A 27,693-nucleotide genomic window follows, 5' to 3' on the forward strand; every position below is an offset into this window, starting at 1 on the left:
TCAATATTTTATTATTTGCTGCGGGCCACTAAAACTTGGGCATAGGGCCACCGTTGGCTCGCGAGGCATACTTTGGACACCAATGTTTTAACACGTTAAATACATAGGATGGGGGAGGAAAAAAAACTATAATCGTGGCGGTAACTGGGTGTGCCTTCTTGACCGTGACCGTGCGTAAAGTACTTCTTGATCATCTCCAAACGACATCTGTTGGGAGGAAACAACACAACTCGTTGCGCGATTGCACCGTTGTGACAAGAACTCAAAACCAGTTCACCTTCGTTGCACGCGGTTCTTTTTATGGAGGTGTTGCGGATGTTTTAGCGAGTTATTTCACATTCACGATGATTGTCTACTTCCGGGTTCAAGCGTCTATACGCGGCCTGGCTTGCTGGCCAGTCCCTTCTCCTTTCTATAGGTTGCACAGCTGTAGCTGCTGTAGGAACTTTGGAAACTTGCGTCAGCCAGCCAGCCAGCCTCGGGTTTGACTTGAGGGGATGGACGAGGAGAGGGGGGTGGGTAAGAAAAGAGAAAAGGCGACAATGTTCAGGACGCAAACTGCGTGAAAGTCAACCACTTGTGGACGTGTTCCGCGCTCCTCAACCTGGGTCATTCATTTTTTGAAAAGAGCCGGTGCGTACAGCGAGCGAGAAGTCGAGGGTTATCAATTCATCTATCCACGGGGTTGACATTAACATCCAATGTGCGTCTGTTTGAATGTACACGCCGAGCAAAGTGCAAGGTCCCCTCCGAGAGTACAGATATGAGTCGTCAGCAGCTCTAACAAACATTTTCCTCCCCTAGCTAGCCTTCGTTTGCTTTCTTTCCCCCCCACCAAGTTCTTATTTCACTAGTTTGACTTTTTATTTTGCACCGAAGATGTCTTGTCTTTTCCTGGGAGTGATACGAAGGTAAGCGTTTTTAAATTTTTTTTATCTCCATTGTGTATCTTTTTAACTCTGAAGCGTTTTATTCATGTTACAGTGTGATTTCAAACTTCTGAAAAAGTGCTGAAAATGCCTCAATTGCTTTAAATAGTCGGAGAAAGTATGGCATTGCGTTGGCGGAACCTATGGCTCGTGGGCGCTCTAGAACCCAGAAGAGTATTTGATCCGGTCCAAACTTGTTTGTTTGTAACCTCCGTAAAGTTGTCCCCTCCCCCCATAAGACTCAAATTTATATAAAAAATGATGGCAATCGTTTGTAGTGTAAAACGTTTCATTTGTCCTGCTTATTTAACTCATTCACTCCCAGCCATTTTCACCGGTGCAACCCCCTTCGCTCCCGGACGTTTTACTGGATTTTGACTGATTTTGCAAGGCCCACAGAAAATTCTGTTCTATTGTTATATAAACATGGAACCCACCAAAAGAAAGATTAGACTCTTCTTTCAGCTAGAAAAAAAGTTAGGTCATATCTTTTTCCATTCTTCAGCATTAGAAAATAGCTTAGTTTGAGCAATTATCTCATTTCTGATGAAAAAACAGAGAAATTGAGGTTTTTGTAAACGCATACATTTCAACTTTGACTTTAACAGCTATTTTTTTGCTTTAGTTGCATCCCAAACATCTGAGTAATGTTTTCCTTTTACAATATAACATAAACAACAAGACAAATAGAGCTTTTGATAGCAAAGTAACAATTCATTTACACATAACTAACTGAGAGATGACGCTGCTGTGGCAGCCGGGGTGAACTTTTCCCTCATCGGCGCCTGTCTCATAAAGATGGATTTTTTTTAGTCTTTCTTTTGTGGTGACCACTGCCTCGTGGTTGATTTTGCCTGGGGAGCTTGTGTCCCTTGGGGGGGAACTGGTTTGGCCGTGCGCGTTTCCGGCTGAGTCGCGGGACGCGAGTGGCCGAGCACAGCGGCGCTAGCTATGTTCGGCGAGCAGGACGGACTCAACGGCATCATCCTCTGTATTGGTGGTCCCTGTTGTTCTGCTTGGTCGTCCAGCGCCTGGGATCCTGGGTATCCTCCCGGTTGTTCTGCTCGGTCATCGCAGCCTGGCATCCTGGACGGAGGGCTACTGCCCTCCTGTGGCCAGTTTTATTGCTTTAAAATGGATTTTGAGCTATGTGATTTGGAGCTAAGTTGCATCAGAACCTAGAGATGTCTCTTGTGGGAAAAAAACCCATAAAGGATGTATACGTCTTTGGGACACTGAAACAATTAAAAATAGAACGTATTTATACGTTTTTGGGAGCAAATGAGTTAAGATATTTACAATTCTTTTATAAGTTAATCTGAGGTCAACTAGCCCCCCATTGTGATTAAAAATGGCTAAAAATGGTATCAATCGTTTATGCTTCGTTTGTGCTGTAAACAGTTTTGTTTGTGCTACTGTCAATATTGAGGTACTGAGATATTAATTCTGAGTGATGACGTCACACAGACCCCCATTTACTGCAAAATGGACCCGAAATGGTGTCATTCATTTATGGTACGTTTGTTTTGTAAAAAAATTTCGTTTGTGCTACTATCAGGCAAGAAAATCTCAGTTTTTTAAGTAAAAAAAAAACAGTGACCGACGTGAATTGTGTAGATTTTTTTTTTTTTTCAAGTCGGACGTAGTGCTGCAACGATGAATCGATTAACTCGAGTATTCGATTAGAAAATATATTCGAATTTTTGTTGCTTCGAGTATTCGTTTAATTAAAGTGACATTGTAATGGTTTGTTTTGAAAGTGTTTTGATTAAAAATGGCTAAAAACGGTGTCAATCGTTTATGCTTCGTTTGTGCTGCTATCACTTTTTAGATATTGAGATATACATTTCGAGAGATGACGTCAATCGCAGCCCCTCCGTCGTGGCTGACGGAGCGTACCAACTCTCTCAATAACAGACGGCCCGGATAGCAGACCGACATTGAATAAATGTTGATTTTCCATCAAAATCATCGGTATGGTTGACATCCAAATTTTCGATCTCAAGCGACCTTGAAACAACGTTTTTCTATGGTATGTCAGGTGATGGTTGGGTTGACATTGTTTGATAGTTGATGAACTAATGTTGACAAATAGTTGATTTATGATTGACCTGGAAATATGATTAAAAAGTCAATGAATTATGGATGAGTGGGTGTTTTGGTCGATGTAAGGATTTCAACGTTGGAACAACATTAACTGAGGGTGCAAAAGTGACGTTGATTCAATGATATAAGATTGACAGCGGAATGTCGATCCAACATCTTTTCAACGTCTGTCTGCTATCTGCTCTGATCTGATCTTTGTCAAAATCACACAGGTGAAAAAACAGCTTTCTCTAAAACCAGCCAAACATTTATAGGTTTTCACATTTTAGTGGGGATAGTATGCAAACAATGACAGAAGGGGAAAAATAAGTGAACCATCACATTTAATATTTTGTGGCAGCAATAACTTCGACCAGACACTTCCTGTCGCTGCAGATCAGTCTAGCACATCGATCAGGACTATCCTTGGCCTATTCTTCTCTACAAAACAACTGTAGTTCAGTTAGATTCCTGTCCAGATGTCTAACATGAATCGTCGCTTTAGGTCATGCCACAGAATCTCAAATGGGTTGAAGTCTGGACTTTGACTTGGCCACTCCAGAGCATGTATTTTGTTCTTTTGAAGTTGATTTACTTCTGTGTTTTGGATCATTCTCTTGTTGCAGCATCCATCCTCTTTTTGAGCTTCAACTGTCTGACAGACGGACTCAGGTTTTCCTGCAAAAAAATTTGAATTCTTTCATTAATGATTGCAAGTTGTCCAGGCCCAGAGTTAGCAAAACAGCCCCAAATCATGATGCTTCCTCCACCGTGGTGTTGATGAGCCGTTCCATTTTTCCCTTCACACATGACGTTGTGTGTTACTCCCAAAGAATTCAACTTTGGTTTCATCAGTCCATAAAATATTTTGCCAAAACTTCTGGAGAGTGTCCAAGTGCCTTTTTGCGAACATAAACGAGCAAGAATGTTTTTTTTTTTTTTTTTTCGATAGCAGTGGCTTCCTCCGCGGAGTCCTCCCATGAACACCATTCTTGGCCATAGTTTTACATACAGTTGACGTGTGCACAGAAATATTGGACTGGGCCAGTGATTTCTGTCAGTCTTTAGCAGACACTCTAGGGTTCTTTTTGACCTCTCTGAGTATTCTGCGCTGAACTCTTGGCGTCATCTTTGGTGGACGGCCACTTCTTGGGAGAGAAGCAACAGTGCCAAACTCTCTGCATTTGTAGACAACTGCTCTGACTGTCGATTGATGAACATTCAGACTTTTAGAGATGGTTTTGTATCCTTGCCCAGTTTTACACAAATCAACAATCCTTGATCACGGGTCTTCAGACAGCTCTTTCGAGCTATGATGCACATCAGACAATGCTTCTTATCAAGACAATTCTTACCAGGTGTGTGTTTTATACTGGGCAGGGCAGCTTTAAACCACTCATTAGTGATTGGGCACACACCTGAATTAAATTGTTTGGTAAAAATTGCTTTTAATTGCTCTTTAAGTCTCCATAGGCAGAGGGTTCACTAGTATTTTTTCCCCCTTCTGTCATTGTTTATGTTATCCTCATTAAAATGTGAGAACCTATAAATGTTTGGGTGGTTTTAGTTAAAGCAGACACTGTTTTTACATCTGTGTGATTTTGACAAAGATCCGATCAGATTTGATGGTGATTTTATGCAGAAATGTGAGAAATTCCGAAAGGTTCAGATACTTTTCAAATGTACCGGCACAGTTGGCCGAAAATGTTGACACTACATAGGGCTTCATCTGAACATCACTACATTATTATATCGTCATATTGTACATCACTTAATACAAACCCTAACCTTTTTTATTTTTACCGTGCAACGAGTCTGAATACGAACTTGTAAGTTGGTTACAAGAAGAAGAAAGTCCCAAACAAGATATTTCCGGAGTAACTTTACCATTCCAGCCAACCATATGGTGAACGATAAAGAGAAACTCAAGACGAAAGCATTATCTTTCACTTCATTGCTAACGGTGCTGCGGCGCTAACAGGACGCTGAACAAGTATAATGATTAAAAAAATAAAATACTTTCTCATCTGGAAATGAGAGAATTCCTCCAGAAAGTTTGTCAGAACCAAAGTTATCCTTGACGGCACTTGCAAAACGAGTACTACTATAAGTGACTCCATTCTATCTTCATTCTGCAATGTTACTCTTCCTTCGGCTGGACACTGTGTGCTGACACTCAATTGGGCATCTGGAGTAAATGTGAGCACCCAGGGCAGTGTGTTTTGTGTTTGCGTTTATGCTTGAAAGAGGTGGTCACGCCTCTGTTTGTCCTGCACGGTGCCAAGCATGCTTCATCAACTTACTCTTTACACATTTATGCCAGTGCACTGTATGTGCATGATTGTGTTGAAGTGAAGATTATGTTGTTTAATGGAGATGTGTCTTTGTGTGTGTTAGAGGTGCAACAATTAATCGAGAATTATTTTGATAACCAGTTAATCGTTTAAGACCTTCTTCACCTTAAATATCTTGAAATTATAACATACATCCAGTATAAATTCTCACATAGACTTCATAATGTATTGACAGGACATGGGGCCGATAAATACTGTAGGAGGCCTGCATTGTTGGCGAGGCCGTCAAAGCTGACCGAGTGGAATCACAGACAAAGAGCTTTTTTCGTTGTAAATTCTTGTGAATAAATGCTTAAATCCCCGAATTCTTTATCGATATGGACGTAAAACAGTCTCGATTCTTGGTTACAACTTACAAGCTAAAAAAAACGTACAGTTAGCATTTATTTTGTGTAAATATGTCAAAGTAAAATGCTAGTCTGTAAGTGTAGCTTGCGGCCTCCTGATGTAAACTGAACTTTCCAGTGAAAATTCTTGTGAATAAATGCTTTAATCCCTGAATTCTTCATAGATATGCACGTGAAAACAGTCTCGATTCTTGGTTGAAAACAAAGAAACCGTGCAGTTAGCATTTTTTTTACGTAAATATGTCGAAGTACAATGATAGTCTGTTAGTCAATGTAGCTAGTGGCCGCCTTATGTCAACAGAGCTTTTTCGGTGAAAATTCTTGTGAATAAATGCGGACATAAAACAGTCTAGATTCTTGGTTAAAAGCAACAAAAAAAACAAAACAAAAATGTACAGTTAGTATTTATCTTGTGTAAATATGTCAAAGTAAAATGCTAGTCTGTAAGTGTAGCTAGTGGCCGCCTGATGTAAACAAAGCTTTTCCGGTGAAAATTCATGCGAATAAATGCTTTAATCCCTGAATTCTTCATAGATATGCATTTGAAAACAAGTCTCGATTCTTGGTTGAAAGCAAAGAAACCGTGCAGTTAGCATTTATTTTACGTAAATATGTTACGTACAAGTAACATATAAGTAAGTACAATGCTAGTCTGTTAGTAAATGTAGCTAGTGGCCGCCTGATGTAAACAGAGCTTTTCCGGTGAAAATTCTTGGGAATAAATGCTTAAATCCCCGAATTCTTTATACATATGGATGTAAAACGGTCTCGATTCGTGATTAAAACCCCCCAAAAACTTGCAGTTAGCATTTATTTTATGTAAGTATGTCGAAGTACAATGATAGTTTGTTAGTCAATGTAGCTTGTGGCCGCCTTATGTCAACAGAGCTTTTCTGGTGAAAATTCTTGTGAATTAATGCGGACGTAAAACAGTCTCGATTCTTGGTTGAAAGAAAAAAAAAAAAAAAAACGTGCAGTTAGCATTTATTTTACGTAAATATGTCAAAGTACAATGCTAGTCTGTTAGTGAATGTAGCTAGCGGCCGCCTGATGTAAACAGAGCTTTTCCGGTGAAAATTCTTGTGAATAAATGCTTAAATCTCCTAATTCTTTATATATATGGATGTAAAACAGTCTCGATTCTTGGTTAAAACCCCCCAAAAACGTGCAGTTAGCATTTATTTTAAGTAAGTATGTCGAAGTGCAATGATAGTCTGTTAGTAAATGTAGCTAGTGTCCGCCTTATGTCAACAGAGCTTTTCTGGTGAAAATTCTTGTGAATAAATGCTTTAATCCCTGAATTCTTCATAGATATGCACGTGAAAACAGTCTCGATTCTTGGTTGAAAGCAAAGAAACCGTGCAGTTAGCATTTATTTTACGTAAATATGTCGAAGTACAATGATAGTCTGTTAGTCAATGTAGCTAGTGGCCGCCTTATGTCAACAGAGCTTTTTCGGTGAAAATTCTTGTGAATAAATGCGGACATAAAACAGTCTAGATTCTTGGTTAAAAGCAAAAAAAAAAAAAAAAAAAAAAAAAAAAACGTGCAGTTAGTGTTTATTTTACGTAAATATGTCGAAGCACAATGCTAGTCTGTTAGTGAATGTAGCTAGTGGCCGCCTGATGTAAACAAAGCTTTTCCGGTGAAAATTCTCATGATTAAATGCTTAAATCCCTGAATTCTTTATCCATATGGACGTAAAACGGTCTCGATTCTTGGTTACAAGATAAAAAAACGTACAGATAGTATTTATCTTGTGTAAATATGTCAAAGTAAAATGCTAGTCTGTAAGTGTAGCTTGCGGCCGCCTGACGTAAACTGAACTTTCCAGTGAAAATTCTTGTGAATAAATGCTTTAATCCCTGAATTCTTCATAGATATGCATTTGAAAACAAGTCTCGATTCTTGGTTGAAAGCAAAGAAACCGTGCAGTTAGCATTTATTTTACGTAAATATGTTACGTACAAGTATCATATAAGTAAGTACAATGCTAGTCTGTTAGTAAATGTAGCTAGCGGCCGCCTGATGTAAACAGAGCTTTTCCGGTGAAAATTCTTGTGAATAAATGCTTAAATCCCCGAATTCTTTATACATATGGATGTAAAACAGTCTCGATTCTTGATTAAAACCCCCCAAAAACGTGCAGTTAGCATTTATTTTATGTAAGTATGTCGAAGTACAATGATAGTTTGTTAGTCAATGTAGCTTGTGGCCGCCTTATGTCAACAGAGCTTTTCTGGTGAAAATTCTTGTGAATTAATGCGGACGTAAAACAGTCTCGATTCTTGGTTGAAAGAAGAAGAAAAAAAACGTGCAGTTAGCATTTATTTTACGTAAATATGTCAAAGTACAATGCTAGTCTGTTAGTGAATGTAGCTAGCGGCCGCCTGATGTAAACAGAGCTTTTCCGGTGAAAATTCTTGTGAATAAATGCTTAAATCTCCTAATTCTTTATATATATGGATGTAAAACAGTCTCGATTATTGGTTAAAAGCCAAAAAAAAAAAAAAAAAAAAAACTTGCAGTGAAAATTCTCATGATTAAATGCTTAAATCCCTGAATTTTTTATAGATATGGACGTAAAACAGTCTCGATTCTTGGTTAAAAGCGGGAAAAAAAACAACAAAAACACCTGCAGTTAGCATTTATTTTACGTAAATATTGCGAAGTATGATGCCAATGAAGTAGCGGCTAATTTCTCCCATTGATTTTTTTCGCAGACTTTCAAAATGCATGGATGGTACGAAAAGTATAATAATTACCTTGAATCCTCGAACAAATAACTCCCGAGACAATCATTCCTGTTTGTATGCAGTACAGCTTTCGTACTTTTTCAACAGAAATCCGGCATTATATCGCTGCGTGTGTGTTTGTTAATAGCTCCTTTTGATGTGGGCGGCCCCCTACTTGAATGCGAGGCGCAGTGCATGACCGATGTGACCCGTCAATACCATTATGAAGTCTATGTATAAGCTAATATTATTTATATTCTTATTTCACTTATTCGGTAGAGGTCGACCAATTTGGGATATCAGTCGACCGATATATCGGTTGACCATTAGTATTAGGTATTAATAATTATCGACTTTTAGGCTGTAATTAAAACCAATAGTGCCCATCTACTGTATCAGCGCTATCAAGATTTGTCAACTTGTTCCTGACAACGTCCACGAGCAAATTCCTGGACAACAGATTTAAAAGACGAAGTCGTTTATTTCTTTAACACTTTATTTTTATTTCAAAAATGTCTATTAGCTGCTTCTCCTGCCTGTCTGAAATGGAGCAACTATGCACAATAATCGTCATTCTTGTTGTCAGAAACGCGCTAATGGCTAATGAGATCATTGCCATGTATGACATTGGGGCTAAAGAAAGAAAAAAAAAATAGGACTTTGAGATTAAAGTCGTACTATTAGTACGAGAATAAAATCGTATAATGACATACGGCTAGCTGAATTAGCTGCTACGTACTTTATGTAAGTTAGTCATAGCTCTCAGCTAAAGTAAGCTATGTCATTGACTTCAGAACATATGTAATTTATGAAGTCTACGGCTAAGTATTGATATAAATCCGTCTAAAGATTATAATTTGATGTAGTTTAGCCAAAACACATGCTATGCTAAGGTCGCCTAACCTAACTTGTAAATTCTAGCCAAGAATCCAGTGTGAGAGCTGAAGAGGGGTGTGGTTCACTGTGCAAAGGTATGCAGTATTTTGTAAATGTGTTTTGTTGTGTCATTTATGCTTAGCATGTATCCGGGTGAGATAAGTGATACATAAAATGAATGAATATATTGGACATAATCCTTTTAAAAGAAGGGGAAAAAAAGCCAACGCATACACAGAAACCTGCTGTGCAAGTACAGGGAAAACAGGAAAATGGGACACTGTGTTCTATTTGCCCAGTTAAGGATGTTAAGTTATTGTGTACAGTAAAGCCTGCTACATCAATGTTCAGTTTTTTGGGGTTTGCAGTGTTACGGCTAATGTTACAGTGGTATGAAAAATAGGGGTACACGATATCCATTTTTTGAAACCGATATCGATAACTTCCTGCTCCTCAAGGCCAATACCGATACGATAACCAATAATATATATATATATATATATATAATTTTTCAATGTATATTCACCTGAGTTTTTGAACACCTGTAGGTCAAAAATACTAGTGGTTGATTCAGCATAGATTTGCCTTTGACTGAACCAGAATTTTCATGATGACATGAACATTATTATAATGAACAAAACACAGTAACAAAGCTTTGCAATTGTATACTGTAAAAACAGGAGTGGAAACAAACGCACACATCCCAATCCGACACCGTGCCAAAAATATTATTAATAGGGCCGATAATATATTATGTTATCGGATTTATTGGATGACGTCATAATTCCTATTATCGGACCGATAATTATCGTGCACCTCTAATGAAAAAGTATCTGAACCTTTGGAATTTCTCACATTTCTGCATAAAATCACCTTCAAATGTGATCTGATCTTTGTCAAAATAACACAGATGAAAAAACAGTGTCTGCTTTAACTAAAACCACCCAAACATTTATAGGTTTTCACATTTTAATGAGGATAGTATGCAAACAATGACAGATAGGGGAAAATAAGTGAACCCTCTGCCTAAGGAGACTTAAAGAGCAATTGAAACCCATTTTTACTAAACAATTTAAGGTAGGTGTGTGCCCAATCACTGATGAGTGGTTTAAAGCTGCCCTGCCCACTATAAAACACACACCTGCTAAGAATGAGAAACATTGTCTGATGGTCATCATGCCTCGGTCAGGAAGCTACTGCTGTCTAAAAAAACATTGTTGCTCGTTTAATGTTTGCAAAAAGGCACTTGGACACTCCACAGAAGTTTTGGCAAAATATTTTGTGGACTGATGAAACCAAAGTTGAGTTGTTTGGGAGTAACACAAAACGTCATGTTTGGAGGAAAAATAGAACAGCTCACCAATACCAACACCTCATTCTCACCGTGAAGCGTGGTGGAGTGAGCATCATGATTTGGGGCTGTTTTGCCGCCTCAGGGCCTGGACAACTTGCAATTATGAATGGAAGAATGAATTCGAAAGGTTAACAGGATGTTTTGCGAGAAAACCCGAGGCCGTCTGTCAGGCAGTTGAAGCTACAAAGAGGATTGATGCTGCAACAAGACAATGATCCGAAACACAGAAGTAAATCAACTTCAGAAGAGCAAAATACATGTTCTGGAGTGGCCAAGTCAAAGTCCAGACTTGAACCCCATTGAGATGCTGTGGCATGGCCTAAAGACAGCAATTCATGCCAGACATCCTGGGAATCTGACTGAACTACAGCAGTTTTGTAGAGAAGAATGGGCCGAGATTAGTCCTGATCAATGTGCAACACTGATCTGCAGCTACAGGAAACGTCTGGTTGAGGTTATTGCTGCCACAAAATATTAAATGTGATGGTTCACTTACTTATTTTTGCCCCTTCTGTCATTGTTTGAATACTATCCTCATTAAAATCTGAAAACCTATAATTGTTTGGGTGGTTTTAGTTAAAGCAGACACTGTATTTTCATCTGTGTGATTTTGACAAAAATCAGATCACCTTTGATGGTGTTTTTATGCAGAAATGTGAAAAATTCCAAAAGGTTCAGATACTTTTTCATACCACAGTAGGGAAATACATCAGTGAACACCCACTTTTTTTCAGCAATTCTGTGACATCACAATCAGAATCGATGAGCATGCCAATTGTACTACCTGTGAAAGAAGGCCGCATGCTACTTAAGTTGTCCTTGGTGAAAATAAGCCACCACTAACTTCTTTCTTTCCGTCTATCAGAAAGCGGGCTGTCGGCGTCGGTCTCGGGCTCCGGTCCTTGGCCTCCATCCCTTCATTGCCTTCCGAGGTGGCGGAGTTTGTGAAGGGGGCGGTGGACGAGTGCAAACCCAGCGGCGTGCACGTCGTAACGGGCACGCCGGAGGAGACGGCCGACATCCTTGCGGGCCTAGAGAAGGAAGGGATGGTCAAGAAGCTCCCAAAATATGAAAACTGGTAAAGGACTTTTTCAAGTTTGTAAGCTTAAAAGGTCAGCATCGGTATTGAGGCTGTTTGTGACAGCTGGCTGGCACGAACCGACCCAAAAGACGTGGCTCGGGTGGAGAGCAAGACTGTGATTGTGACCAAGAACCAGAGAGACACCATTCCCGTCCCCGCCGAAGGAGTCAAGAGCCAACTGGGCAGCTGGATGAGCGAATCCGACTGGCAGAGGGCGAGACAAGAGCGATTCCCGGGATGCATGGCAGGCATGTTTCATTCATTTTCACCTACAAGTCATTCATATTCCTTCCATAAACTAATTTTTATGGTTATCAGAGCAACTGTCTTTAAGCATATTAAGCACATTGGTTTGGTACTTACAGTTGGTAAAATTGATGCATATTTGTCATTCCATTCCTCATTGAAACAGCAATTTTCGTTGTAGATTCGGTCTTCTACAGGTGGCATGTGTCGTGTTAGTGAACGTTGTGATCTCGAACGTTTCCCTGCATGCAGAGAGAGTGCTGGGGTAACACGGGGAAATAAATAAATCACGTTTGGTCACAGTATGACTCACGTTCGTGAATAAAAAAATAAAGTACACGACAGCATGTACAAACAGATTGCAAAGTGCCGGGTGCAACTCAGCGATCAGCGATTCATACAAATGATGTATGTTGAGAAAAAGTTTTTTTTTTTCCTCGTTTTTTTTTTTCGTTCATCCATGGGTCCGCTGAGAGGTGTGCCGTGGTCCGGTTGTGGACTCCGGTCCGCTAATTGAGGACCCCGGTTGTAGTGTTTCTGAATGCTAAAGAGTTACACTTTTGAACTAATTCATTATTTTTTCACGCTTTTTATCTGAGTTTGTGCTACATGATTAAATGTCTGAGTGAGTGCTCGTCCACGACTGGTGATACCATACTTTTTGCTAGGGGTTGTATTAGCTGAAACAACTCACTGCCTTATGTTGGCCAAACCAAAGCACAGCTGTCCTTATCCATGTAAGACAAGTCTGCTCCTCAGTCATACAAGGCGACGATCCAGCCAGACTCAACACTCCCACCAGAGGGCAATGTGTCCTCCATCCTTAAACAAAATCCGATACTTTTAGACTTTTTGGACAGTTATTTTTGAGTATTTAAAGGGTTAATTCCGACTTACGCGGAAATTTGGTTTACGTCGCCAGCATAGTAACAGAATTTGTTCGTAACCTGGGGACTACCTGTATTGTAAGTCATTGTACAGTCCTTGCTAAGACGTTGGAGCTAAGTCCTAGCTATTCAGCAAACTAGGCTTTAATCTTTACCCGCTCTCTTTCTCAGTTGGCTGCGCAACGTCTTTGTGGGAGCAAATGCGCTCCTCTTCATGCGTGCAAATATGTTCTTGTTCGTGTGTACATGCGCTCTTACTGGCGTGCGGTAGTATTACCTGCGCCAAAATAAAAGCATGTGTCACAAAACAAAAGTCAACAGTACAATCAAATTCACATTTCGCCATTGGCAGAACAGTCATATTAATAAAATAAAGGGGAAAAATAAGATGCTGTGAGTGAGCATGAGGTACTGGAAACAAAATGGCGGCCGAGACTCCGGCGTCATAAAGTAATATCTCGTCGTAACCCAGGGACTACTTGTATATGGCGGAAAACACTCAGGTGACTTGAAGTTCCACTCTGAGACCCCCAATTTGGCCAAAATTCAAAATTGTCCGATATGCATGTTTGATACATCATTGGAAAGCTTAAAATCTCAATTTTCTGGGGGAAGAAAAATTTTGAACAGAAGGACAGTTAAAAAAAAAAAAAAATTTAAACGGCAAAACCCTAACTGAAAGCGAGAGCACGCAAGAGCAGAATTAAAGACGCCACGATGATAATGAGATATTATCGCATACTTACCTCTTTTCAATCAAAAAACTCCATGTACAGTGGGGAGAACAAGTATTTGGTACGCTATCACGGTATCAAATACTTGTTCTCCCCACTGTAGCATGTATCACTGAGTGTCAAGACACAGTTGTGAATGCCCACAGCTGGATTTTTTGGGGATTTTATAGGTGAAACATGGTAATATAACAAGGGTCGCAATGCAGAAATCGCAGACATCAAGGAGTGGTTGAGATTTTCTTTTTCATATAGTTACCCTTTTAAACGTTATTTTTCCAATTTTTCTTTGTTTGGATCGATTATTTATCATCTGACATACCAGAGAAAATGTGCCAGTAACGAAAAAAATACAATTAAGCGATAGTTATGAGGTAGATATCCGTGACTTTTTTACAGATGCCAAATTTTAGTTGTGACGTCATTTGTTTAAATGTTTAAAATATGCGTGTGAATATTTTTTTAAAAGTCATTTTCTTTTTTTAAACTAAATATTAGACATCAATGATTCTAAGCTAAAAATGGCAGACATTTTGAATAATATAATTATTTTTATGGCGGTTGCGCGACGTCGGTAAACGGGGGGTTTCAGGGTAAAACAGAAATTAAAAATAGTTCGGGGGCTTAATGCGCCATGAATCTGCTATGGCAGCATATAGTCATATTGTTCTATCAAACACAACAGTTGTTTTGGATGAAATACTGCAGTTTCTTTTACAGAGGAGTGCAAGAGCAGAAACTGCTTTTTCATTCTTGTCGGTGTTTTCCGCCATATGCATAAAATATATAAATATGCCCAATGCCCAATAAAAAAACTACATTGCATTTATGTTAACAATGAACTGCTTGGTCATGTACTAGAAAGCATTTACCAGTTGGTTGATGCTTATTTTAACGTGTACTTTTTTTTCTGCTCTTCCTCACTTCACTAGGTCGTACCATGTATGTTATTCCTTTCAGTATGGGTCCAGTGGGTTCCAATCTTGCAAAATATGGTGTCCAGGTATTATATATCGGCACTATACATATTATATAGGTGTAACGTGATATATTTGTGAAGTAAAAAGTCATGCATTTCCTCTTTTTAGGTAACTGACTCTCCATATGTCGTGGCCAGTATGGGCATCATGACCCGTATGGGTACACCGGTTCTGAATAAACTGGCTGAGGGAGTGGAGTTTGTCCGTTGTCAGCACTCTTTAGGGCGGCCTTTCCCATTGAAAGGTAGGCATTACATCACACAATCATTATTGGCTTTGCAAAGAAAGTGGTTTGGATGTGGGCCAATTTTTTTTTTTTTTTAATTTTGGAAAAACAAACCATAGACTTCATAATGTATGGACGGGGCGCGGGGCTGATTCATTGGGGGCCTATCTCCGTCAAAGCTGACCGAGTGGAAACGCAGACAAAGAGCTTTCTCCATTGAAATTTCTTGTGAATAAATGCTTAAATCCCTGAATTCTGTATAGATATGGACGTAAAACAGTCTCAATTCTTGCTTAAAAGCAAAAAAAACGTGCAGTTAGCATTGATTTTACGGAAATATTGCGCACTATGATGCTAGTCAGTAAGAAAATTAGCGGCTGCTTGATGTAAACAGAGTTTTCCGGTGAAAATTCTTGTGAAAAAAATGCTTAAATCCCCGAATTCTTTATGGATATGGATGTAAAACAGTCTCGATTCATGGTTAAAAGCAAAAAAAAAAAACGTGCAGTTAGCATTGATTTTACGTAAATATTGCGCACTATGATGCTAGTCAGTAAGAAAATTAGCGGCTGCCATATGTAAACAAAGAGCTTTTGCCATTGAAAATTCTTGTGAATAAACGCTTAAATCAGTGAATTCTTCATGGATATGGACGTAAAACCGTCTAGAATTATGGTTAAAAGCAAAAGAAACCATGCAGCTAGCATTTATTTTACGTAAATATTGCGAACTATGATGCCATTGCAGTCGCGGCTAATTTCTCCCATTGATTTTTTTTTCGCAACCTTTCAATATACAGTACATGCATGGTACGAAAAATATAATAATTACCTTGAATCCTCGAACAAATCACTCCCGAGACAATCCTTCCTGTTTGTATGCGGTACAGCTTCCGTACTTTTTCAACAGAAATCCGGCATTAGATCGCAGCGTGCGTGTGTTTGTGAGTAGCTCCTCTTGATTGGGCGGGCCTCTACTTGAATGCGAGGCGCAGTGCATGACGGATCTGAGCCGTCAATACATTATGAAGTCTATGGATACACATATAAACATACGGTGACGGTCCCTCTTAGCCAATTGGATGCCAGGAATAGCCAATGGCGGAGCAGCTATAAGTATATTAAGTTCAGTAAACTGTGAGTTCCAGCCAGACTGTATTTTTTTTTCCTTTTGTAACCAGAGGCAATATTTTCCCCTTGAGGCGTGTCTTAACCTGAAAATTCTGTATGTAGAGACATTTGTAAGTAGAGGTAACATTGTATTGATATATCAGTTTTGATTACCAATACTATTGTAAAGATCGGCATCTCTTGACTTTTCCGCTGATTGTTTTCATCTTCAGCCCCGCTGGTCAACTCGTGGCCCTGCAACCCAGACAAGGTGCTGATCTCTCACCTGCCGGACACTAGGCAGATCTTGTCATACGGCAGCGGTTATGGAGGAAACTCCCTCTTGGGGAAGAAGTGTTTCGCTCTCCGTATTGCCTCACGCATTGCCAAGGATGAGGGATGGCTGGCAGAGCATATGTTGGTGAGCATTAGCCTGTAATAGGTGAAAATATGTACGACTGAAAAGCCAAATAAAAACATCTATACAGCAGTGTTGTTTTCGTCAACGATGACTATAACGAAAATATTTTGTTGACGAAATTTTTTTTCATGACGATGACGAGATAACAAGCTAAAAACGTATACTGGGAGACTAAAACTTAACGAAACGAATGCCGGTTTTTGTCTGACGAGACAAAAACGAAACGAAAATGCGCCATAGTTTTCTTCACATGTTCACAATGTGTGACATTTTATGTGTAGTTAGCCTGCCTGGTTGTGTCACTCATGTGACGTGCTGCGATACCCCAACTCACCGACTAGTCTAGTGTCCTCTCCAGTCTTCCCATTGCTTGTTTTGAGACACACACGGCAAGATTTGTCTTTTTATCCCGGCTAGAGAGAATATGCAATGTTGTTTTAGCCTTTAAAGTAGAGATGTCCCGATCGATCGGCGATCGGGTCCGATCACGTCATTTTCAAAGTATCGGAATCGCTCAATCTGTAATGACGCCGCTTTACTTATATAGAGAGATAAAAGGCAGCGCTAAAAGAGTAGAGGTCATTTTGGCAGCATTTGGAGCCTTTTTTTAATTGGCTAAAGCCTTGCAATCCCTCTCCCTATGAATAGAAATATCATGGGAAGCAATGTGGGGAAGCAAGGTGGCAATATATCTTTGTCTTATCACCTTAAGTTATTTCCCAACGCAGAGAAGATATATCAATTGGTAGCACGACGCACAGTCATGGTTCCACTTCCCATCATGCATTTGGGATGGCCAGAGTATCATTTACTGAAAGCTCAACAAATACACTAGATGGCAATATTTAGTCACAATATACAAAGTCACAAGTCTTTCTATCCGTGGATCCCTCTCACAGAAAGAATGTTAATAATGTAAATGCCATCTTGAAGATTTATTGTCATAATAAACAAATACAGTACTTATGTACTGTATGTTGAATGTATATATTCGTCCGAGTTTTATTCATTTTTTTTCTTAATGCATTGCCAAAATGTATATGATCCGGAAAAATTATCGGGAATGATTGGGATTGAATCGGGAGCAAAAAAAAAAGCAATCGGATCGGGAAATATCTGGATCGGCAGATACTCAAACTAAAACGATTGGGATTGGATCGGGAGCAAAAAAACATGATCGGAACAACCCTACTTTAAAGGTCTGTGCGAAGTGCTAAATGTAACTCATAGCATTAGCATAGCATTCACGTTCACATTAAGCTATTGCTAACGGCGAGTGTCTTCCTAAACTGTCGGACAACTTTTATTTTATTTTATTTTTTTTACATACATTTCATGGCGTCTGGGTATAACTAACTGAAAACAATGTAGCCTACTGTTTTCTTGCTGAGTGTGTATTAGCACGTGACAGATTTGTAGATGCTACAATATGTGCTTGTCTGTTGATGTTCATAGGAAACCTTTTCTCATTTTTCGAGTGAAATGTTCGAATTTTACAGACGAAAATATTGCGTTATCTCTGACTAATTTCGTCTAGTTTTAGTCGACGTTTTCTTCAACGAAAACTAGACGAAGACAAACACACGAAAATTAAAATGGCTGCCAAAAACAACACTGCTATACAGTATGTTTACCCCTCCCATGTTTTTACTGACTAAAATGTATAGGAGTCCGTGGCACTCATTTACCTAAACATACAGTGTATGAGAGTACTGTGAAATATCTGCGCTTCTCCAAAGAAGATTGATCGGAATCTGCAATATATCGAACAATACATTGAAATGGACATTTTGTGACAACTAGACTTTGAGGTTTTTCCAAATCTTCCCTCCTCAGATCCTGGGAATCACTAACCCTCAGGGAGTGAAGCGTTACGTGGCGGCCGCGTTCCCGAGCGCCTGCGGTAAAACCAACTTGGCAATGATGAAACCAGCTCTGCCCGGTTGGAAAGTGGAGTGCGTGGGAGACGACATTGCCTGGATGAAGTTCGACGCTCAAGGTGAGAGGAGGTGGACTTTTGACTCCGGCGTCTGTGGCTTCATTTCACTCGCTTCCCATTCCTTAGGGAAGCTGAGAGCCATTAACCCCGAGAACGGCTTTTTCGGCGTTGCCCCGGGAACTTCTGATAAGACCAACCCTTACGCAATGAGCACCATAGCTAAAAACACAGTGTTTACCAACGTTGGCGAGACCAGTGACGGAGGAGTATGGTGGGAGGGTCTCGACCCCCCTGCGGATGGCGTCACACTGACTGACTGGCATGGAAAAACCTGGAAGCATGGTACTGTAATCAGGAAAAAAAAATACAACACATCGCATTGCAACTTTATAGTTGTCGAGTGTGACGATATCTCGAAATGTTGTTATATCGCAGTATTTTGTTTTCCCAAAAGGTTATCAATACGCTTCCGCCAAGGTTCAATAAATAATTTTAAATGTCACTTTTAAGGAAAACCCTAAACTCTAACCTACTGGTTGTGACCAAAATCCTCCATTAGAATAGTGTTTCATAGCGCAGCATTTCTACTCGTCTGCAGGACTATCACATGTCTGATGGTACTCGTCTATGACTAAGTGTAATTAGACACACTCAAGTCGAGAAACTGTGTCAGGATTAGAGATCAGCCAGCATAGAATAGGATGCCAACATATCCACACTCACAAGGGATTCACACATTGGGTTCTACACTTGACATGGCTGATTTATGTAGACTTCATCCCTCCCAATTACTTATCTCTCTGACTCTTCCCTCTTCCTCAGGTCAGACACACACACAGAATGGTGAAAACTCACCATTCTGAAAACTTAAGGTCTCATGAACAGTGTTACCAATTTTGAAGAGGATCAGACTTACTCCCTAGGTGCCAATGTCTCAGATATGCACCCTGTAACTTCATATAAATTTCACATTCATTCCAAAATACCCGATATTCAGTTGTGTTTGGAAAATGGGTGCAAGACTTTTTTTGGGGCAGTTTTTCACAAGGAATCAACTTCCCAAATTTTATCGCTCTATGTTGAAAAAACTTAATAAGAGAAGCCTTTTTTAAAACTCCTTTCTGTCGCCACTAGTTGGCGCTGTAGTGTTGATGCAAATGACCCCTACAGTACCCTTCAAGGTACGACGCTCAACAAGCATGGCAAGTTTGGCGCAGATATGGTGTATGTCTGCCAAATTTGTGGTGAGACAAAATGGCGACTGTCATTTTCACTTTCCTGTTTGGATCCTTCTACTTCAACGAAACCTCAATATTTTGCATCAGGCACCTGAACACATGTCTAAAGCCTCCCCTGATGCAGGTTTGAGGTCAGTTGATTTTTTTTTCCTTTGGAGGAGGAGCCTGTCAGCAGGGGGCGCCAGGCCTAAAGGGGAATATTTCAATGCAGTCATGTTCAGGCTGAGGTACGTCACATACATACCAGATAGAAAAAAGATTGAACCTTGGATCAAGGAGTTATTAGTCATTTACTGAATTTGGCATTTTGCCCAAAAAAGGGATGACTTTGGCACCCCGCCCAGGTTAGACTCATGAATGAAAACACATCATTTTGAAAACTTAAGATCTTATATGACTCATGAACAGTCTTACCAATTTTGAGGAGGATCCAACTAACTCCGTAAGCACCGAGGTCTCAAATGTGCACCCTGTAAATCCATTAAAAAATTCACATTTAATGAAAAACATCCAATTTCCTGTTGGGTTTGGAACATGGGTGCAAAATACTTTTTGTAGCATTTTTGCACAAGGTATCGACTCACCAATTTTCATTGCTCTACGTTGAAAAAACTTAATAGGGAGAGGCCTTTTTTAAAAACTCAAGGGGGCGCCACTAAACCATTTTGTTACATTTTTTCGCAACGTTGCAAAATTATCGAAATTTACGCGACGCCGCATGCAAGTGCAAATTTTGGTGAGTTTTCGAGCATGTTCAGGCCTCAATAATAATAATTGTTGTACAGCCGTATCGTAATCAATCATCTCTCTATAAAAAGATACAATAATGTAGATTATCGACATGACCACCTTGATTTAATCTGATTAAAGTGAGGAGGGCAAAGTTTGTGACCAATGGGACGTCATCAGATACTGTACTTGTTTTTAAACTTTTTGAACTTTGTTCCCTCCTAAAAAAAAAACTCAGTTGTGTACTGTCCTGCAGAGCTCAATAGCATGACGCACATGGCATGTTTGCTTGTAGCTTAAGTTCAACGTGCATGTTGAAATTGCCGATGCACAACAACACCCAGGTCCAGATTCCGGCTTGGTAGTACATAGAATGCTGTTCTGTAAGGCATTTAATGTCCCTCCTGCTGGAAATGATTACTTATGCAGTGGAAGAGTTGACTATTAATTAACAAGTGTGTACAACTGTGGTGACTTTCCGGTAACACGCTATGCATTTCGGTGCAACTCTCTATTTTTTCTGTAAACTGTCCTCTTAATTGGAGTTTAAATGATGAAGATAAGAGGCAACTGTTTGTTTCCTTCTTCTAAACAGGAAGCGGCACACCTTGCGCCCACCCAAACTCGCGCTTCTGTGCGCCGGCAGCTCAGTGCCCCATCATCGACCCTCAGTGGGAGAGCGAAGAGGGCGTTCCGATTGACGCCATCATTTTCGGCGGTCGCAGGCCGCAAGGTGGGTGCTGTGTTTTGTTGGGATTGTCATCAAATGGAAAAAAAAAAAGCAGGAAAATTGTTGCGACTTATTGTCCTTTTTTGCCTCGGCCCTGTTGAAGTTGGGTGATTGCTCAGAATTTGAAACATCGGCCAAATGTTTTTCAGGAGTTCCTCTGGTCTACGAGTCTTTTAACTGGCAACACGGTGTCTTCGTTGGAGCTGCGATGAGGTCAGAGGCCACAGCAGCTGCTGAGCATAAAGGTAAACTCTACGCAGTATTAGAGGTGGTCGAGCAGCCGAGAATTTTACTCGAGTAGTGTTATTTCAAAATAATATTGCTCAAGTAGTCATCCCCCAAAAATTACTTATGTAATTTTTAACTGCTAACAATGTCCGATTTTTTTTTTTTCGCGGCACAACGTAATTAATATGAACTTTATTATTACACTGTACTATAACCTATGACATGACCATATTAGGCCAAAAATATACACAGAAATCATCAAATTCTGTCGAAGAATCTACAGAAAAATGTAACATCACCTGTCCAAAGAGCATGAGTGCCCTCTAGTGGGAAAAAAAATCCAAACATGAAAGTGCTAGACAGTGCTTAATCTGTAAATCATAAGGTGCCGGAATGCAGAGTACATATGACAGCGCAGGGATGACGAGATGGACACAGGTCCCGGAACATACACAGAAAATGGTGCTGAAAACAACACGCAAATGCCCAACTGTCATGCTGTGGGACTTACAAGCCTCAATTTAAGATAATATCCATGGTATAAATGTTATAACAACAATTTACAATTATTTAGGCTATACTCTGCGCAGCACGGGCAGTTGCCCACATAACCACAGGTGGGACTTAGCAATCAGCCAGCAATTAGTTTCTCAACAGGTCTAACTTGTAAAACATTAAAAAATATATATATATAGTGATTTCAATGAATAACACAAACCCATTCTTTTGTGAGTTTCATCACCCAACCCCTGGCAACAAAAGTGAGTACACCACTTAGAAACTACGTACTTCCCTAAATGTCCAAATTGAGTACTGCTTGTCATTTTCCCTCCAAAATGTCATGTGACTCGTTACAGGAGTGCTGTCAGCATTGCTGCAGAGATTGAAGAGGTGGGGGGTCAGCCTGTTAGTGCTCAGACCATATGCCGCACTCTACATAAAATTGGTGTGCATGGCTATCACCCCAGGACTGTTTGCGGGCTTTCTTGTGAGAGGCTTCCTCCTGGGGTGACAGCCATGCACACCAATTTGATGTAGAGTGCAGCGTATGGTCTGAGCACTAACAGGCTGACCCCCCCCCCCCTTCAATCTCTGCAGCAATGCTGACAGCACTCCTGTAATGAGTAACATGACATTTTGAGGGAAAATGACAAGCAGTACTCAGACATTTAGGGATGTACGTAGTTTCTAAGGGGTGTACTCACTTCTGTTGCCAGGGGTTTAGATATTAATGGCTATATTTTGAGTTATTTTGAGGAGAAAATAAATGAACTCTGTTATATAAGCTGCACGCAGACTACTTTCCATTGTGTCAAAGTGTCATTTTGTCAGTGTTTTCCCATGAAAAGATGGACTTAAATATCTGCAGAAATGCGAGGGGTGTACTCACTTTTGTGATACACTGTACACCACCACCCCGAAGGAAGAACCGGGCGTAGGTGCGACGACGAACGAGCCACGGAAATCGCCGGTCCACATATTATTATTGTTTTCTATACACGAGAGGTGCCAGATCTGCCCAAATAAGTCCCGGAGCACAGGGAAGCCAAAATCAAGAGGTGCCGGATCTTGTTCCGGCAGGATCCGGCACAAATTAAACCCCTGATACTAGAAAGCTAGATATGATTGTTAATTGAATTGCTGAAAAAAGTAGGTGTCCCTGACTCATTGTTTTAGATGGAATAACTATGAAATGGTTTAAAAATATCTATATATTTTATTTTTTTACATGCTCACTATAGGACCATTTTTTTTCAGTGTCAATTGAAATATTAGGACCCTTTCATGAATACTCGAAGTGCAATTCTTACAAGTTGTTGAATGACCTTTCCAGGAAAGGTGATCATGCACGACCCCTTCGCCATGCGGCCGTTCTTCGGCTACAACTTCGGCGACTACCTCGCTCACTGGCTGAGCATGGAGACGCGAAAGGGCCCGACTCACCTGCCGAAGATCTTCCACGTCAACTGGTTTCGGAAGGACCCCGCCAGCGGCGCCTTCCTTTGGCCGGGCTTCGGCGAAAACGCCCGCGTGCTGGAGTGGATCTTTAAACGCTGCGGCCGGGAGGGCGACGAGGAGGCCGCCAAGAAGAGTGTCATCGGGTGGCTGCCGGAGGACGGCGCCATTGACACGCGGGGGCTAGGCGGCGACGTGGACATGGGCGCCCTGTTTGACGTCCCCAAGCAGTTCTGGCAGAACGAGACCAAGGAGCTGAGAGCGTACTTCAGCCAACAAGTGGGAGGTGACCTGCCCGCTCAGGTGGAGGCTGAGTTGAAGGCTCTGGAGGACCGGGTTCATGGCTAATAATACCTCAGGGAGTCAAGAATGACACAATAGGGTGTGAGCAGAGTCAGCAGTTGAATTGTCACATGCTTTTTTTTTTTTGGTAACTGTTTGAATTAAAACACTGACACTTCAGTCATTTGCTGCCATCAAAAGCTATAAACGTTCAATTGATTTGAACTGGGTAGGGATCAGTTACTGCAAAAGAGCAATATGTAACATTTATGGCCAAAAATGATACTGCAACCAGATCAGTCGGTAGGTAGACTGGTGTCTTTTTCTTTATTCGATCCCAAAAAAAGTTGCTTAAATCAAAATATATATTTTCAAAGAAAAAAATGTTTGAATTTGAAACTTAAAAAAAATTTGAAAACTTTTTTTTGTTTTTTTTTTTACTTTTTTGATTGACTTAATGTTGTTTTGCATTTGGGCCACATTTTTTGCTCGGACATTTGTGTCTTTACTATTTGCTTCACACCCCCCAAAAAAAATTTCAAAAGAAAAATCACTTCAATCAAAAAAACTCGGGCTGGCACGAGCACAAACTTATTTGCTCCAACAAAAACTTAAATTATGTTGGTCTTAACAGGGAGCAGCTGGATCCAGCCATGTTAGACAAGTTATGTCATATTCACTGTTGTCACTACAGGGCAGTCTAGCCACCTAAATCAGGGGTCCCCAACCTTTTTTGCACCATGGACCGGTGTTATTTGGGTCTTTTTTTCACGGACCGGTGTTCTGATAAATTTTGCAACCCATCAAAAATTGCAACGATGCGGTTCTGCGCATGCGCGTAACGTTAAACATGGCCGCAAATGCAGCCATTCCAAAGTAAACACTACAAACTTTCTTTAAAGAAAGGAATATTAACTTACGTTTGATCATGGAAGGACATGAAGAAAAGTTCTCCTTTGCAGTTCTTGGGTCTTTGAGGTTCTAGGCTCATCTTCTGGCTCGTCAGGTGCCCTTTTCACTGTAAAAATATCTCCAAAGACGTCTGTTTTCCAGTCATCTTCGCTCGTGTGGTGGCTAACTATTTCCGGGAACAAACGTCCTTCGCCCGCGGCCTTGTAATACGTTATTATCAAGACAGGCGCCCATAGATATAATAAATACACAAAGCAAAATGCACTGCTAGCAGTCCAATCAATGCATTTCTTGACGACATTCTAATCTATCCTGTAGTATTACATCTAGAGTAAACAGGGATATTGGTGTGTTAAACAGGGACACAGGGTTAATTCGGCCAGAATTCGGTCATTAATAAATTATTATTTCTGTGCGGCCCACTAGCAAATGGGGACCCCTGACCTAAATGACTAAAACTAAATGAAAACTCTTTCAAAACAAACCATTACAATGCTACTCTAGTTAAATGAATCCTCAAAGCAGCAAAATTTGATTCAAAGCATCAAAGTAAACACAGAATGAAAACAACTTTTACGGGCTGACAATCGACTTTTAAACATGGGAAAATCTGTTTCAACCATTGAGGACAGTTAAAAGTATTTCCCAAAAAATGTTTGTTTGTTGGAATATTAGAGCTAAATTTTACGTATTGCTCCTTAAGGACACTTGTATTTACTGCCATCGATCGAAGGCTATAAACGTCCAATTCTTTCAACTGGCTATAGCGATCATTCACTGCAAATGAGTTAATCAGACAAAGGTTACAAACATAGGGCTGCAACATTAGGTACACTTCATAAATCATTATGATTGAATTAATCATTGTAGTTGTAGACTTGTGCTGATCTCAAGGAGATAAGGACTGCTTATCGACCACGTGCATCCATATAAGTCATGTTCACACACAGTAAGTGAAAGTGCAGTTGCCAGCAAATAATTTACTGTACAAATACAGAATGAAAAGAATTGAGAAGAAAATGGAATCATTTTGATTTTACACAAAACTCCAAAAATGGGCCGGACAAAAGTATTGGCACCTTCCGCCTTAACACTTGGTAGCACAACCTTTAGACAAAATAACTGCGAAAAACCGCTTCTGGTATCCATCGATGAGTTTCTTACAATGGACTTCTGGAATTTTAGACCATTCTTCTTTGGCCAACTGCTCCAGGTCTCTGAGATTTGATGGCTGCCTTCTCCAAACTGCCATTTTCAGATCTCTCCAAAGGTGTTCTATGGGATTCAGGTCTGGACTCATTGCTGGCAACTTTAGAGGTCTCCAGTGCTATCTCAAACCGTTTTCTAGTGCTTTTTCAAGTGTGTTTTAGTTTATTGTCCTGCTGGAAGACCCATGACCTCTGAGGGAGACCCAGCTTTCTCAATCTGGGCCCTACATTATGCTGCAAAATTTGTTGGTAGTCTTCAGATTTTATAATGCCACGCACACGGTCACGCAGTCCAGTGCCAGAGGCAGAAAAGCAACCCCAAAAAATTTGTGACCCTCTGCCATGTTTGACTGTGGGGACCGTGTTCCTTTCTTTGAAGGGCTTGATTTTTTTTTCCTGAAAACTATGTTGATGCCTTTTCCTTTTGTCTCATTTGACCAGAGAACAGTCTTCCAAAATGTTTTTGACTTTCTCAGGTAAGTTTTGGCAAACTCCAGCCTGGCTTGTTTATGTCTCGGGGTCATAAGTGGGGTCTTCCTGGGTGTCCTACCAAAGAGTCCCTTTTCATTCAGACGCCAGCAGATAGTACAGGTTTACACTGTTGTACCCTCGGACTGCGGGACAGCTTGAACTTGTTTGGATGTTGGTCGAGGTTTCTTTATCCACCTTTATCTGCACAATCTTTCGTTGAAATCTCGTTAATTTTTCTGTTCTGTCCACATCTAGGCAGGTTAGCCACAGTGCCGTGGGCTTTACACTTATTGATGACACTGCGCACGGTAGACACAGGAACATTCAGGTCTTTGGAGATGGACTTGTAGCCTTGAGATTGTTCATGCTTCCTCACAATTTTGCTTCTCAAGTCCTTAGACAGTTCTTTGGTCTTCTTTTTTTCTCCATGCTCAATGTGGTACACACAAGGACACAGGACAGGTTGAGTCAACTTTAATCCATTTTAACTGGCTGCAAGTGTGATTTAGTTCTTGGCACCACCTGTTATGTGCCACAGGTACAAGTAACACCTGTTGTCAATTACACAAATAAGAGAAGCATCACATGATTTTTCAAAGGATGCCAATAATTTTATCCGGCCCATTTATGGAGTTTTGTATCAAATGATCATTTAAAATTTTTTCATTCTGCTTTGTTTTTTCATTGCAAACAAAATAATTGAAGATATTACTACCAAAGCATTTGTAATTGCAAACATTTTCTGGGAGAAATTGAGCATTGTCCGACAGAATTGCATTGGCGCCAATACTTTTGGCTAGCACTGTAACATTGTGGCTCTGGTGCTGGATGATTTTTGGTTTGTCAAGAGTACCTAATGTTTGCGTGTAGGAAATTTTAGCTTTGATTAAAGCAAATAGCCGTCTGCCTAATAAGAGGTTTCATTTTGTGTGAAAATTCAACCAGCAGCTCGCTCCGTTCATCCCCACGGAAGGGCGTCACTTCAGGGGCATGACAGGAAAAGATGATTAAACAATAACATACCTCCCTAGTGTTCTTGAGATTGATTCTGCTGTTGTGGCACGGAGGCTTAAATTGCTTCAAGAGTTGAATTTATCACTCTGACATGCAAATGTTTACATGCTGTAGACCAAAAAAACAAGAAAAAACATGTTTTCTATTCTGCTTGACTCCAAAATGTTTTAAAGGACATTTTCCAAAGCCGATCCTAAGAGTTCTCTACACTACATTTTTTTCCCCGCCTCAGAATTCATTTGCAATGATTTTATGAAATTAATTCCAGGTGACTTGAAGTTTAAAAGTGGACCAATAAGTGCAACTTTGATCTATTCAAGGAATGATAAAAGGTTGTTTTGTTTCAATATTGGTGCAATGATGTTCTATTGAAGTGCCTCTCGTTCATTCTTGTAAAAACATGCAATAAAATGTCACACATTAAAAGATATTTTTCAAGTGAAGAATCATCTTTGTCAACACATTACTGGGTTTCCACATACAGGTATCAGCAAATCTTATTTAAAGCAACACTAACTTTTCAACCTTCATAAAATGTTTTCATAACATTTGTGATATGACTGACAACTGTAATTTTCAAACTATAAGCCGCCGCCCACCAAATTTGACACGAAACCGGCATTTG

General features: G+C 40.2%; 1 protein-coding gene across 1 annotated transcript; it reads left to right on the forward strand.

The window, feature by feature from the left end:
• Positions 1–169: 169 nt before the first annotated feature.
• pck2 (phosphoenolpyruvate carboxykinase 2 (mitochondrial)) lies at positions 170–27,508 on the forward strand. Its single transcript, XM_057824840.1, has 11 exons — positions 170–911; positions 11,546–11,758; positions 11,825–12,009; positions 14,558–14,628; positions 14,714–14,849; positions 16,174–16,361; positions 18,198–18,360; positions 18,427–18,642; positions 20,863–21,000; positions 21,147–21,242; positions 23,060–27,508. Exons 1-11 carry the CDS (start codon positions 880–882, stop codon positions 23,527–23,529), a joined length of 1,908 nt encoding a protein of 635 aa, XP_057680823.1. The 5' UTR covers positions 170–879; the 3' UTR covers positions 23,530–27,508.
• The last annotated feature ends 185 nt before the right edge of the window (positions 27,509–27,693 follow it).

This window comes from Corythoichthys intestinalis, chromosome 20 (genome assembly GCF_030265065.1).
Source record: "Corythoichthys intestinalis isolate RoL2023-P3 chromosome 20, ASM3026506v1, whole genome shotgun sequence".
Classification (NCBI taxonomy): domain Eukaryota; kingdom Metazoa; phylum Chordata; class Actinopteri; order Syngnathiformes; family Syngnathidae; genus Corythoichthys; species Corythoichthys intestinalis.

Bases quoted from the DNA above. Each gene is read 5' to 3' on its own strand.
- pck2 (XM_057824840.1), top strand. From the start codon at position 880: ATGTCTTGTCTTTTCCTGGGAGTGATACGAAG. The intron at 912-11,545 runs GTAAGCGTTTTT...TCCGTCTATCAG, and splicing joins TTCCTGGGAGTGATACGAAG to AAAGCGGGCTGTCGGCGTCG. The intron at 12,010-14,557 runs GCATGTTTCATT...TCACTTCACTAG, and splicing joins ATTCCCGGGATGCATGGCAG to GTCGTACCATGTATGTTATT.